The sequence below is a fragment of the Spodoptera frugiperda genome, chromosome 31 (assembly GCF_023101765.2).
Source record: "Spodoptera frugiperda isolate SF20-4 chromosome 31, AGI-APGP_CSIRO_Sfru_2.0, whole genome shotgun sequence".
In the NCBI taxonomy this organism is placed as follows: Eukaryota; Metazoa; Arthropoda; class Insecta; order Lepidoptera; family Noctuidae; genus Spodoptera; species Spodoptera frugiperda.
In genome coordinates this window covers 7,494,311-7,509,804 of record NC_064242.1, presented here as the reverse complement: position 1 = coordinate 7,509,804, position 15,494 = coordinate 7,494,311, and the positions used below count along the sequence as shown (strand labels likewise).

Below are 15,494 nucleotides of genomic sequence, written 5' to 3'. Positions count from 1 at the left end.
GTCTAAGCCTGTTACGATAAACACGCGTATAGTATAACTTTGTAAAAATCGACATCATATCTGAGATGTAATCTCAAACTTGGAGCTCATGGGACGCATCAATTCCTTTCGACCTTTAGATGAAAGTCTTTTAGAAAGTAAAATAAAATCCCAGAAGTACAGAGGAGTAGTCTGGCTATAGACGACCAGATGGAATGTGATGATCTCTAATAATTTACGGGATAAAAAGTGAGCGTTAATCCTCGACTCTCAGCGCTCACACACACAACTCAACGTGTTTTGTTACGTTGGCAAGAAAATATAGCAGTCATAATACCAGTCACGTTCGTAGCTTTGTTACTTCTGCTGTTCGTTAATATTGTATACGGGTTTCATTATACTATAATGAACTAAGAAATCACTGTTCGCCATGGACGATATGACTTATTTATTTGACTTAATCTTTAGCCCAAATATAGTTTTACGATCATTTTATTTTTACATTGGTATAAAAAGTTTTGTATTTATTTGCGCAGTTTCTTAGCCGTAGGTTGGTTAAGCAGCATGTTGCGTGATACGTATAATTGAATTGAAACCCACATCAAGTGGAATTATTGTGGGGACACGGAACAGACCAATTTACTGAAGCGCACGCACCGCGCACCGTCGCCGTCGTCGATCGGAGGAGCGCCCGCCGCCGCCGCCGCCCGTCTAGTGCTCGTCCTCGACCGTCGACGACACTCGGGATGCTCTACTTTCTCATCAACACCCTTCACAACAAAATACTTGTAAAATAACAAACTGAAGATGGCGTTCATTTTTAACAATAACAAAGAACCACATTTCCCACTCCATTTTTATGTCTGCCTACCCTTTACTGAAAAACGGGTATGACGTCATGTCACGCTAATTTCAACGGGTACATTGTAACTACTTGGCAGTTTTATAAAGTAGCAGTTTATTTTTGGAAACGTCGTTACGGTGCCCATCACAGTAAATTGTATTCACGAACGTACTCTTCGCCTTCAGGTAATTACCGTTTAAACAACGTTCACAGTCGTTACATTCTGTAGGTGAACTTGGGCAAAGAATAAAAAACCTAAGCTTTAAAAATAAGTCTTGATGTTAGTCCCGTTTCAAGTATCATTACTTAACAATAAATCTTTCACAGAGCTAGAGTGAGAGTGATATTGTTTCACAGCTATTTACAGCTTTTGTCTGAGCTATTCACACAAGAGACACTTAAGGTATATCTCGATAAGTCCCTGTAATAAACGTACGAAATCGTAAATCAGTTGAACAAATACAAATTAAAAAGGCATTTGGATTTCCAAGTCAGGTCCGTGTAAATTCGGCGCGCAGCTAAGGATAATTTAATTCCTCCATTCATGGAGGTGCGAATTTGCAAGTGCGTATCGGAGGGCGCGCCGCCGCCCCCCGAGCCCTCGGCGCCCGCGACCCTCGCGATGACGTCAACGGCCCACCGCGCACCACCCGATTATAAATAGCCACGCCACAGGTTTCGGCCCTTATAGCATTCAATGTTCTTACATTAGAAAGGCTAAAATATACTGGAGACTAGTTTCGTTATTTCATATGTATACATTCATATTGGTATATGTATAATTACTACTCGTAGATTTGCCCGCATACAGGGATAAAATGTACTATAATAATATATGCTATTTCAAACAGCGATCTATCTCTGTTCCTTAATTCAGATTCGTTCAGTAGCATATAATATTGGTAGGACAGGATAAATGTCCTCACAATTGTCCGAATTAATCCTGAACCAAAGATTTATGTTTCCTCTATTTGTGGGCGGATGACGTAGAAGAACGTGTACAGTGTAGATCCATTCAACAATATTAATTTGGTTAATAAACATGATAGACATCTAATAAGATTGTTATCTTGTATTACACGAACAAAACGTCTCTTGTTCAAATTGTTTCCTTTGAAACAGTAATCAACAAATTGGATAATTTGATTTGGCTAGCCAATAACTCTTCCTTTAACAGCCTACTTCACCGTGACCCTCTAAAGTTTGAAAGTTAAGCTAAGTAGAAGAATTTGTATGATATTGGAGTGTATAAATTGTGAAGGAGAAGTGGAACTAAGTATATCGTCTGTTGTACAAGAGCTGAATACTTTCTAACAAATTCAGTGCCAACGTAACAGCGCTCCGAGTACACTGCGGATAAACTTCTGAACCTCAAATCACCGCCAATTTCGTTCCAAGTATCTTTGGGCAGTCGTTCTTCTGCGCTTACAGTATTTGAGCTAAAAATATCTAACATCTTAAACATTGCATTGTGCGGATAGGTTACGATTTCTTGTGCATAAATCATTTTTCAATGCACAAATCAAAATCCTTGCAGAACTGCGAGATACACAGATTGGATTCTGTTATAAGTCTTATGTAGTGATCTGGAAGATCTTCTAAAAATCTAGAAGGAAAAAGAAGTCCAACCTTTCATATCAAAAAACCCACACTGGCTTAATATGTATACTTAGTTCCCAGCAATTTCAGAATACCTTACGCTTTCCTAAATTGCTTTTGTTGAACAAGACGACTACGTCAAGAAAATGGGTGGCAACGACCTCCTGTCTGGTAATAACAACAAACTCTGATCACTTGTGTATCTGTACCTATGGCGACTAGCTCTAACTGTGTTTTTTTCTAGACCTTCATACGTTGGCCACTTGTAGGCAGACAAATGGAAAAGTCTTAGAAAATTGTTACCAATTCTTAACTTTCTATACATACAGATACATAGTACCTCTGTGCTTTAAGGAGTAAGATGTTTTGGCGATCTTGCAGCCATTCGACCAACCATGTTAAATCTACCACACACTGCAAAACCATCTCTGTTCTTCTACAATAGTCGAATTCTAACCTACATTCAATTCAAATTTTAGACTTCTATTTAGCCAAAACTTGCAAAACAAACGGGTTATATTATTAGATCTAAGAAGGATGTTTGATGTCACATATTTTTGTTACAATGATTTAATGCTATTTCCTCAGATGAAATTTAGAAGTGGTTCATAACACATAGTGACTGCTTACCATTAGTTTTAAACTCAATTGATACTATCAGAAATACAAAAAAAAGAAAAAGTAACCATTAAACCTATGCAGACATTCAATATGTTTGACTGAACAAGAACTAGCCCATGTTCCATGATATATGGCAACAAAATTATTAGTACAAGATTTGCATTAGAGATAATTAATACAGTTCATAACTCATCAATATTCATAAGCGTGTGTGATCATAGAAGCCCTCTCAATTTCCACTGAGTAACCGCATATTTCGTACTATAATTGGCATACGGTTAACTATTTGTAGGGGTGCTATTAAAATAAAATATTAGTAATTTAAGTAAACATGAAAGATTTTACTTAATTTTTTTAATGACTGTAGCGTACAGTGCGTCAAAATACATTGAAAATGCAAATGCCTTAATCATTTCAATTACTCATTAGTAATTTTCAATATTCACAAGCAGTGAGTACCTACATTCAAAACACGTCGAACCTTCTAACATCTAATTAATTTTAATACTACTAGAATATAAAAAGAAACAAATCTACAATTATTATTTGGTAATTGTAATTAATAAAGCTAATCCAAAGTTATTATTGGATAAAATGGATATGGTCGAATCAGTGAATTGTGGATTATATGTCGTGAGACGCCTCCGAGCAATTATTACGCGACAATTAGCGTTAATGGATAGCTATTACACAGAAACGATTGTGTTTACTTATCATCCCAGAATTAAATCATTCATGATTACGCGTACGTATTACGTATTTGGTACAATAATATGTGAGAAATTATGAAAATACATCATTAATGGACGAATTATGAAGCTCGTCGTTGGCTTAACTGACTGAGGGTTCGAGATAAAGTAGAGCCTCGAGCCAGTCGGGTTACACATGCGAAAGTTACTCTTAATTCTGTTATGCTGTGAAACCAGATTACAATTTTGAGCTGAGATTATTCAGCTTCCATCGTTTACTAAGTGAATAAACGTGTGCAGACTTTAATAAAAGCAGTATTGGAATGTTTACTTTAAAAGTGCAGGCAAAACATTGACGTAAATTTTAGGAAACTAGAACATGCTGTACCTTGAATACATGAAAAGTTCTACGTATTTTGTGTTCTATTACGTTGATAATAACATCAGGATTTATCTATAACATAATGAAATACCTACGTACAGTGTGTTCGACATAGTGAACCGTAAAAACGTAGTAGGCATAGTAAATGAATGTTAATACCGGTGTGACATTTAAAACCTACGCGTTCCGGGAGACACGTGGCTTCAATTCACAAACGGTGATCGCATCCGACGTAATGGACACTTTACGTGAAAACAGATTCTCTGCATACATTTACGAAAGAGTTTTGAAACTTATATGGTTGATGTTCTGCTAATTCGACATCAATTTACAATGTGAATATATTTTTTTCTCCCACAATTTTCAGTTCTTTTTCTGTTAAATATTTTTGTTCCGTTTGGCTGAACGGATTTTTGCGGTTTTCAGCATAGTATTTTTCGACTTAGGAAAAGGTATTAGGTATATTACCTGACTTAAAAAAATGTAAGCTGTTCCCTTTAAAAAAAAAAAGTTATTATAATAACTGTCTCAATAAATCCGACTTATGCTGCCTATGTTCAGGTCAGGTTGTTCTTTAAGATTCTAATTTAAGAACAGTATTTATTAGATAACCCAACCTTGAGTAGAGAAACCTTTTCATAATATTTTGTCTGAAGCGATTGGAACCTACCGTCTGAGCCTCTGAGGGTTGTAAAGGAAAATGAATGAAAGTGCCTTACAATGAACGATGTATACCTATTATATAATTTACGTAATATATTATATGGTGATGTTAGCTAGTAACGGTGTTTGTAATTCATTATGCGTTCTTTAATATTACTTCGCGGTTTTCTTCAACGGACCTTACAAATAGGATTAAGGAAAAGTTTCATACTATAAGTCGCCGTAGAACAGACGCGAAAGCCGCACTTAGACCACAGTTAATTTGTTTTTATTGTAAAACTTTCTACATTTTCAGTATCCTCAACGGTTATATCGGCTGTATGTTGTGTTTAGGATACGAATAAATAGACTAAACGTAACTTACGTAGTATTCATTTTACACAAACATACCAACTAAATAGTCTGTTGTAGTGTAGTAGATGGGTACGTTTTTGGCTGATAGAATATAGAATGGTAGGCATAATGTCAACTGTGTTGTGACGGCAGAGTACAATACATTTGCACACTTCGGAACTATTCATTCATATTTATACCAACTACAGTCTCATAATACGCAAACGTAGGCAATATTTCAATCAACCGCAAAAAGGTCAGTAAACCTGGTTAACAATTTATTGTTTTTCTCATACATAAATCATTTCGCTCGTATAAAGTCCAACTTAGAGTACTTAGTAATCAGACCTTTTGTCTTGGTAAACATTCATTGAATGAACTTCAATCTGGCCAATTAGGCCTGTTAAATAAATACATACTCTGTTTGTCTTATTAATTTAAAAGGTCAATGAGCGCCAACCAGCTTACTTACTATGAATTGATCTCCCTGAACCCGTAAAGTTTATTAACAAAGCTATAACAACTGTAACAAATTTGAAATTGCTCCGTCTTAATATATTTTCTCCGCTTGTTTCAGATTAAAGGCGTGAATAATTAAAAAAAAGTCTCTCTTAGAGACCTCAGAGTAAAACGGAAAGAAGAAGGTCCGTCCATAAATAAGCGGCGACGGTCAAATAATGTGGTCGGGCATGCGCCCAGCGGGTGCAGTCACCGGGTTGTGTACTTAGTAGCAGGAGATGCCCGTGTGGTGGGGACCGCGGGCGGTCAGCATGCGCGTGTGCTGCGTGACGACGGTGCTCGCGGCGCTGGCGCTGCGCTCCGCGGCCGAGCCGGCGCCGCGCCGCTACCCCGCCGAGTGGCACAGCGGCCGCGAGCTGGCGCGCGCCCGCCCCCTCCAGGAGCTGTTCGAGGCCGAGCACGCGCCGCCGCCGCTGCCGCCCGGCGCGCTGCACAACGAGCGCCGTCGCACGCGCACCAACAAGCGAGCCATGCACCAGCTGCCCTCAGAGATAGCCAGCCAGATGATGTTGCGAGCTTCGCGCTCCAACCGACCCTACGATGTGCCCCAAATTGGTAAGTAACTGCTTTTTAAGTATAACTTGTGAACGACCTTCTCTGGAACGTTACTTAGGTAGGTATGTATACGTAATAATAATATTAAAACGTACTACTATATGCAAATAAATTGTAATTAATAAAATGTTTAGGTAGTTAACACAAAAGCTGTATTAAAACTTTATCCATAATTTTAGATATAGCTGAAGCCCAAACCAACAACAGCGGTCGGAAACATTGTATGCCGTAATCATTTGTGTTTTACTAAAGATTAAGGATGAATCTTCATACAAAGGGCTTTGCTTTGCTAAGCTGGTGCTTATATTAGAAAGATATCACGTTCCTTTGTTTCGCCCGATCCCTTTTGGTGTGGGTATTATTTGTAAAATGATAGAATGTATTACCTAATAAAGATTTAAATTTAAACTGGAGATAGGTAGTTGCTTGAAATAATCGATGAACGACAGTCAAACCGTAATTTAAGCTAACGTGGCACGAACAGTTGCGGCAAATGTGGTTGAAATCCCGAAGGCACGACAGCTGACAATATCCTGTCGGCAGCAGAGTACGTCACCGCTCTGCACTGGCGGTTGCTAATTATAAGCAAGTGTGGGATGTCACTCTTAGCTGGATACACTGCCGCGCGTGTGTATTTAGATAACTTCATGGCTGTGGTACAACCGCAGACTAACCACGGAACAAGTGAAGCTAAACTTATTGCGGTCGACATTTGGATAAGCGAAGACCGCATTCTTTTTTGTACGTAATATCCACTTTATAATGTTTACCAAATCTAGATTGTTCTATTAATTCAAGCATTTATTTAATTATCGAATATGTTATAGTTTTAAATAACTTTTTTTTTCAAAAGAAAACCATTCTGTTAAAGATTTTCGTATTTATTTAAACTTGAATAAAGCAAAACATACTATAGTACATAGGTACTTACGTATGTATTAGCTTTCAATACAACCCTTACTCATTTACGACTCACTGACGCAAAAGGAAATGCGGCTGATACACTTTATACCGCACTCACGAAACTTAATGAACCATTAACTAACGATTACCTGAGGCCACTCACCACATCTATCCAATCTAAAGGGTCTACTGAAGAAATTCGAACGGCTATTTTATCTCAAAAACTTGTTAAAATCTCTCTCATTTTTAGTTAGTTCGTTAGTCTACCACAAAATGAAAAAAACGCTGCTAAGCAATTAAGCAACATAATAATAGTAAATTGTTTTTAAGTGAACAAAATGGTACGACGCTTATAAAAACTCCATTTAATACACTTTAACTAGACAAAACAAGGCATAACAAAATAAAAATCTGTTGTACAAACCAAATCCCATTAATTTTCACATAGGTATATTTCGCATGTTTACAACCAATTATGAAAACCACTGAAGCCGAGCTTTCTTTGAAAAGAAAATGTTAAATTAATTAAATACGTAGTAGCTACAAACTCTGTGCAATGCGACATTTTTAACTTTTAACGTTTATTAGTCTTTCAGTCACATTTATATGAAAAGTATTCAGATACGTTGAGATATGCTTCATAACTGTTAAGCAGGAAAATATTAGTTGGAAAGTATGAAGAAGTGAATGAAAGGTTTCAAGTGTGGACGTTAAGTGTGTCGGGGGAACGCATATGTATTATAGGGTAGTCACGAAGGCGGCACGTAATGTGTGAAGCGCGGAGCCCCCAACAGATCCGTGGGACACGTAGCCAGTCTTCGATTGAGAAGCGACGCACCACGTACAAGTCTAGAACGTGACACCCCTACCAATACCCCGGCCGTATTTATGTTTTTCTCCTCGGCAAACTTTCGTTCTAAATATAGAACGGGATATCGTCGCTACGATCATATTATCTCAATTGTATCTACATAAAACCTTGCAAAACAATACGAATATAACGTTATGGAAATAATTAGGTACCTACGCACTTTCAGTGTATACTTCTCATTTCAATTTAGATTAGGTAACAGACACTTACAGCCATTTTTACATTTTCTATAATGGTTGTCAAGGAAAGTTGGCTGTAGCTCGGGACATCCCAGATATTGATAACATCAGTGATTAACTTTACCTGAAAATTTCTGGGAAAAACAGACATCACGTAAAGTTATCCGTGTGTTAGAAGCCATTTTAAATTTAATATCATTTGAAATCCTGCGAGGTATCGTAAATTCTAATTCGAGCTTGTACTACCATTTCCAATTCTAAGAAATCCGTTTATAAACTCGCTAGAAGGTCTTCAGTAACAGACGAGCTTAAAGATTACATTAAATTGCCGAGCGCCGTAATCTAGTGGAGCCGCTAGTTTACTTAATTGTATTAGACTTCAAAAAGAACCACAAATCTGTTAATCAGGATAGCCGTTTTATTTTTATTAAGAAAATATCTGGTTTTGTTATGTTCTTTATTTTATTTTTGTTCCAGTAAACAAGGCTAATGTATTTAATTATCCAAAATTGCCTCTTCAACAGTCAGATCTTCAAAAGCTTTATTTCCACATTTCCACAATGGGTATAATATAAAAAAACAACTTTATAAACGTGCCTTTATAAATATAAAAATATTTGGATTGTATATTTTAAATGCCGTTGTGTGAAAAATCGTTGTTATTTATTTTTGTGTCACAGCTGAATGGTTTAGCGTGATTGCTTAGATAAATAAACATGCATTTTTATATACGAGAAATATTGTGGCGGTGATTTTTCACTAACAGAATTTTATATTTAAATGTTTTATAACTGGAATAGTTTTGTTATTAATTGAGTTTTATGAATTAAGGACATCATGTTTATATATAAAAATCAATTGCTGTTCGTTAATCTCGGACTTATATTATTTTTCGAAGTTTTGTTATTAATTGAGTTTTATGAATTAAAGACACAACACGAAGTTTGCCGGGTCAGCTAATTAAAAATAATATACTCAAATAAATATATTAGTATCGTCTTCTGAAAAAAAGCAAACATTTCGTGAAAAAGTAATTTGTAAAACTTAATCCTGCAAGTTGAAATTAAGTTACGGAGTTAATCACAACTCAAGTTGCTAGTTTTTCAAGGATTACACAAAACATATAATTATAAATCACCTGTAGCTCTACTCACTATTTAAATTCCAAACCAAATATAAAGCAATTTAACAACAATAAAACAATCAATTTAACTGAACATAATCATAGTCAATAAGTAGTACATTTCACAAAATATTTAATATTCCTCGAACACATCGGAAACATTATTTTAGCAGCGTAAATAAACGAATCAAATATGTTATTCATACACCAATAATTTAAATTGAACTCTCTGATAAATAAAATCACAATTCAAATTTCATCGCGTTCAACAGAAACACAATACGGCGTATTTTCATATTTGAGTAATAGGATTGATGTTAACAGTTAAATATCGCACGGTTCTGCAATAACAACGCGAAATTCACTGGGCTCAATTCTTGCTTGTTTGTACTGATACACCATATCTACATTAAAAATGTAAACTCAATTCCGTTGGAGTATTTATTTGGGGAATCGAGATGTATATTAATTTTATATGTAGTTTTAATACAAGTTTAATACAATGCTATGCTTTTTATCAGTTACCTAAGTAATGAAAGATATTAGGAAAATCTTTTTTTATAAAAACCTTACGCTAGACTAGGATTTTCTTCTGTGTCGTTTACAAACGAACAAGTTCACATGCACATAACACGCAAATCAGAAACAATTGTGGATTACACAAAGAGTTGCTCCGTACGGGAATCGAACCCGCTACACGTCGCATGGTAGCCAGCTGCCCAGGCAAGGCACCAACCGATCAGTCTTGGATGTATTATTATGTTTAACATCAATCTTGAAATCAGTACATACTCTATTGTATTCAAGTTATATTCTAAACTATACTACGGTTTACTTCAGACTCCAAGTTCCAAGTTACTGAAAGCGAATTTCTGTAGTACATACTCCAAATTACTTGAGAATTTAAGATACAAAGGCAGCGTTTAAGATATTTTAGTTATTCCAACAATGTTATGTCGTGTGGTATTTTCTTGTATAAGAATGCTGCCGATAATGCAGAGTGAATTCTACAGAAAAGAGCTATTCCATCCATTTAAATGAAACGTTCCGTGTTTTTTATACTTCATGTCAAAAACACAGTACATACCTCAGTTTACAAGTATAAAAAAGAGTAACTATCGTGAGACATACGTCGCCGTGTCTGCGCACGCTGCTCATGATTAAGAGTCCCTCTGTGACTCGAAACTAGTAGAGCTTTTTTCCATTAATGTAGTAAACTGTAATTTTTCCAGTCCCAGGTTGAGAACTATGTAGTTAAAAGTATTAATTTACATAAAAATATATCAATCATTGCAATAGGCTTCTAACATTCTCTCTCGTTAGTATTACCACAAGTACCTAGAAGCTTCGTGTCAGGATAAAATATAATTGGAAATTTCAATTCTGAAACTCTTCAGACAGTATGCGGATTTGTGCTCAATGTTCAGCATTTTTTATACAAATGTAGTGAGCATATTACAATGTAAAATCTGTTTTATTACAAACTGTGTGAACTGAAAATACAATAACCTAATTTCACTTCAATACCAGGCGTAACATTCACAGCTGGACTTTAGAAATTAAGTGGACAATTGAGATTACATTTCAATGTATACTCTTTGAATAATTGCTAGACCACATTCAAAGCGAAACCTCAGTAAATGTAAACCAATTATAAAATGTAAACTTTGCTTTAAAGCTTTTTATAAAATAAAGGACTAATTAGAGGATAAACAGGCTTGGAATTTTAATGTTAACACGAACCAAAATGACTTCTGCACACAAGTTAAATAAATTTTCATAATTTTTTATCGTGACATTTTTTGCGTTGTGACCTTTTAATTTTAATTCTTATAGCATAAAAAACAACTGCGGACTACCTAGCGGGTTTACCGCGGTTGTTCCTCGAAGAGCAGGAGTAGGAACGGGGTGGTTTCTATTCAGTAAGAGTCTGTCACTCCGTCTCACCCTAGGCGGGATAAGGCATAGGATGATATTTCCCCTTTAAAAAAATTTATTAATTTAATTAATTATTTTGTTATGACCACTATTATATTTTTTCTTTACTAAGATAAAACGTTGGTTGCCTGAATTTTTGAAGACCAACAAATGTAAAAGTTGAATAATGCAAATGAGATTTGCATGACTCTGTCTCCAAAAGAATATTCAGATGTGTATTTCAAGACTTCTAAGAATATTGCTCGGGTCTCGACTTTTGACTTTGTCGTCCTTTTACTTTACTGTATGTCAAAAAATAACTAAACATTACGAATGCTATTTTATTAGCATTACTATTCACGACTTCAGACTTAAGTGAGGTTGATTTTTGTCAACCTATGAGAAGACTGTGGTGGCTTTTTGCAATGATTACGAAAATCACGTAACAAATATTATTATAACACACATTAAATATAACAATTTTTGCACAGAACGAAAGTATTAACACAGTAATTACAGAAAATTTAAAGTACAAACACATTAAGATCGCTATCAGAATATTAATCAACGGTAATTAAGTTTAAGTAGCTGTTTAGCAACAAGTACACATACAACACCTACACGGTAACTTGCAAATAAGAACATTACGAATGCATGGGACATTCTCGTCGTGATCTAATAAGCAAATTAGGGCTGCCTTCATCATTACATCGATGCTTTATTGCCAGTTACTTAGTGCATGTAGTTTGAATCTCATTAAATAGGGTGTAAGTACATACATACCTCACGCCTGTCTCCCATGGGGGTAGGCAGAGACAAAAGAAAGCCAATTGCCACGGTTCGCACACACACTCTTCTTTCGCTTCATCAACTGATAAGATGTAAGTCTGTAAGAAAATTGTCATTACTTGTAAAATGGAACGTAATAATTAATACTTGTTTAATTACGTTTTACAATCGAATGTGGTTGTTCAAATGATAGTCTATAATTTTGATGCTCATAGAGATTCAATAGTGAATATTGAGAGAGAAAAGAGAAAGTTAAGGCACAGGAAAACACTATTATAGTAATGTAGAATATTTAAATAATTAAATATCGCCAGGAAAAAAGTAACCAGAAACTTTGGTTTATTTAGGCTTTCAAGGCAAATCTTAAATAGCACTAAAAAGCGAACCATTCCATTACCAGGTAGTCATACTTAATGAAATTTACATGTATTTGAACTCGTTTATTAAGTTAAATTAATTTGCGATTCACACAAAAAGGAACGAGGAAGTGAAACACTCGTGTACCGGACAGATCTAAATTAAATTATACCTTTACTTTAGATTTTTGCTGAATACATAATGTAAATAAGTTTAATGCCCAGTTTTAATAGACTGTGGATGGCCACTACCTACTTTTAATAGTCTATCCATCTCCATATACATTTGTTTACGAGTAATATTTAGACAGCTCTATTAAGTATAAGATGTGTTAAGATTCTATCTCTCACACATATTGCACAGAATTTATTAAGAGAGCTTTAGCACAATTATACCGCAATTTGCATGAACTAACTGCGACTCAGATTTATCAGATATGTACTTATATAAGCGGTGAAATTGGTCCTAAATCTTACAGGAGATCAACCTGAATGAGGTCGCTTGTTACCTAAAACGTAGGTACGTATTTCCGATGATTACATGACCTGAATACATCTCGTCGGCGTTCCATCAACCTTAGTGCCAATGTAATACGAGCAAGAGCAACAAGTCACTGTATTGGAAGTGCATTTACTAGTACATACTATTATGAATGAAATATATTGGTGTGTGCGTTAAACACATACACTTACCCGTTATCGACACAACTGAGATTAACAACAAAGGTGTTCTAGCCTAACCTGACATTTAAATAGGGTGTATTCTTTCTTAAAAGGCTGGCAAAGTACTAGTAATTTTTCTAGGGTTGCGGGCGATCAGCGCATAGGGCGATGGTCGCTTACCATCAGGTGATTATCTGCTTGTTTGCATCGAATTCCATTAAGAACCTATACTAAAATTCAGAGCATATTTGTCTCATATGTATACCTATATTTCCTGAAAGATAGTCACAAATTGAGTAATAAATAACCATCTATCGCATAATTACATAACTACCACTAACACAAATGTCCAAGCAAACAGATGTCACAATATTGCTATGAAATAAATACGGCTATAGAATAGTGAATAGTGACAAAGTTCACTAGAACCGGTACAAATTGACTTCCATTACCCACATTCACACGTGTCATGTGTCCAACTATAATTTCAAAGCGCAAAAGTGAATCAATCACACTTGCATTCGCTCACTTCGTGGAACCGCAACGAGTCTATTGTTCACGAGCTCGACACTTCATACGAATCGCAACTCGAATTAACACACAAAGTTAATAAATTGTGTGTAGCGTACCCACGACCGCAACTGCCAAAAACATAACAAGCAATACAATAATAAATATTTTAATGAGCTTTCGTTTTTAATCAAAACTATTTTATTCATACAATCACAACAGAATTAAATTAATTAATGGTTGTATGTGGGAATTTATGTTCACTGAATGATTTTATTTTTAAACTTTACGCGAACTGCGGTTTTACACGCAGTTGCCGATTGTATTATTTAAAAAGAAGAACATATAATTTTTAATGTTTGTTTTAAATCCAGCGAATAAAACTGCAGCTTTATAAAGTCAGTAGAGGTTTTATTTTCCATATGTTTATTTAAAGCGGCTCCAAAGTAGCAATTAATAAAATAAAAGACAAGTGGTTTGATAACGCGACCGGACATTCTCGTGGCGATGCAGACAATGTTCATAGGTCACGTGCAACAGGTCCATTAGGCACTTCCGACACCACTACAACACTTGTTAACTAATACATTTACACTTGTTGGCGTAAATATGTTTTACAGCATTCCCACTCATAACGCTTCAACTTGGAAATAAATCTAAAAGACGTGAATGGGGAGTACTCGCTACAGTTATAATGCATAGATATTTTTAGTAAGGGAGTAATTTTAAAATTGATTCCGTAAATACTTTCTAGTGATAAGAATAAATACAATATTCTGGCATTAATCTGATAGCTTATAATTTAGTGTATAATGTTTAACTTTTCGATAATTAGGTACGATAATATTATAACTCTGTATTACTACTAAGGTTTTACAGGTTAATAATTCCCTAATGTTATCCCGCTATGAAACTTACGCAACAATATTACAATGCTGATCTACACACATCAGAACATCTCAACTTAATGCGTGAATTGTCTAAAATTAGAATTATATTTTTATTTGTACATACTCGTACTCGTATATGCTAGGTTCGCCGCAATAGATATATATGGGGGAGAAAAAGAAAAGAAATAAATTATTTAAGGAAAACAGACAACCGCTTTATCGTCTGCGCAAAGTTCAAACGTGTTCGCCATTTTCCTTGGCCTATATTATTCATACAATCTAGCCATTTATACATTGTGCTAGGCTTCCGATTTCCGATAGTTCACCCACGTATTCACAAAATTTCCTTGAAAAAAATACCTTATAAAGCAGTTTTGCACTAAGGAAGTCATTATTTTGAAGATTTTTTTCTGTAATTCTTAGGTACAACTTATACTTAATTCAAGATATTTGTTATCGTCTTATGATCTTCACGATAGAATAAAAAAAATAGAATGAAAAAGAAATTGTGTTCGGACCGATCACCTTAGAAATATTCATTAGAACATAAATAAAGCGTTCTAAGTAACTAAGCGGAATGTCTCCCTTCGCACCTAAAATGTATATTCCTTTAAAACATAGGCTTTTAACCTCCCTGGGGCGGCCATTTGCCATTACTCACGGTTGAGGAATAGTCACAGACATCGTGAATACGCCAATTCCTTCACTTTATTGCTGATTGCTTTAGGAGACAAGCTCTGAGCCCAGTGTTAAATTACTCAGAGTAAACCGATAACAGGATCACAAAGAAATTCAAAAATATGTACCTTTTCTACAGTACTTCGCTTAGTTATTTTTATCTCAAGTAGCTTTTGAAAATGATATTTTCAATGTAACTTTGCTTAATCTATTTCATGGAAATTATCACGAATTGTTACTGAAAACATACTAAGTAATTTAAAGAAAATATATAAAAATTCCATGACGTAATTTCGTTGCTATCTGAAGTGCCAAGTTTTATACCATTCAAATTATCTTCACATAACAATTATATGTATATACCTATCTCATAAGTGTAATCTATTAATTGATGGTTATAATTCTGGTTCCTATACATAGATATAGATACT

General features: G+C 35.2%; 1 protein-coding gene across 1 annotated transcript in view; it reads left to right on the top strand.

Annotated features, from left to right (window-relative positions):
- The window catches only part of LOC118276355 (uncharacterized), a 98,128-nt gene that overhangs the window by 29,894 nt on the left and 52,740 nt on the right, over window positions 1-15,494 (top strand). Inside the window, exon 2 of the mRNA XM_035594630.2 lies at window positions 5,688-6,184. Coding sequence (XP_035450523.2) covers window positions 5,848-6,184 — 337 coding nt within the window. The 5' untranslated portion in view covers window positions 5,688-5,847. The remainder of the gene's footprint in view (window positions 1-5,687; window positions 6,185-15,494) is intronic.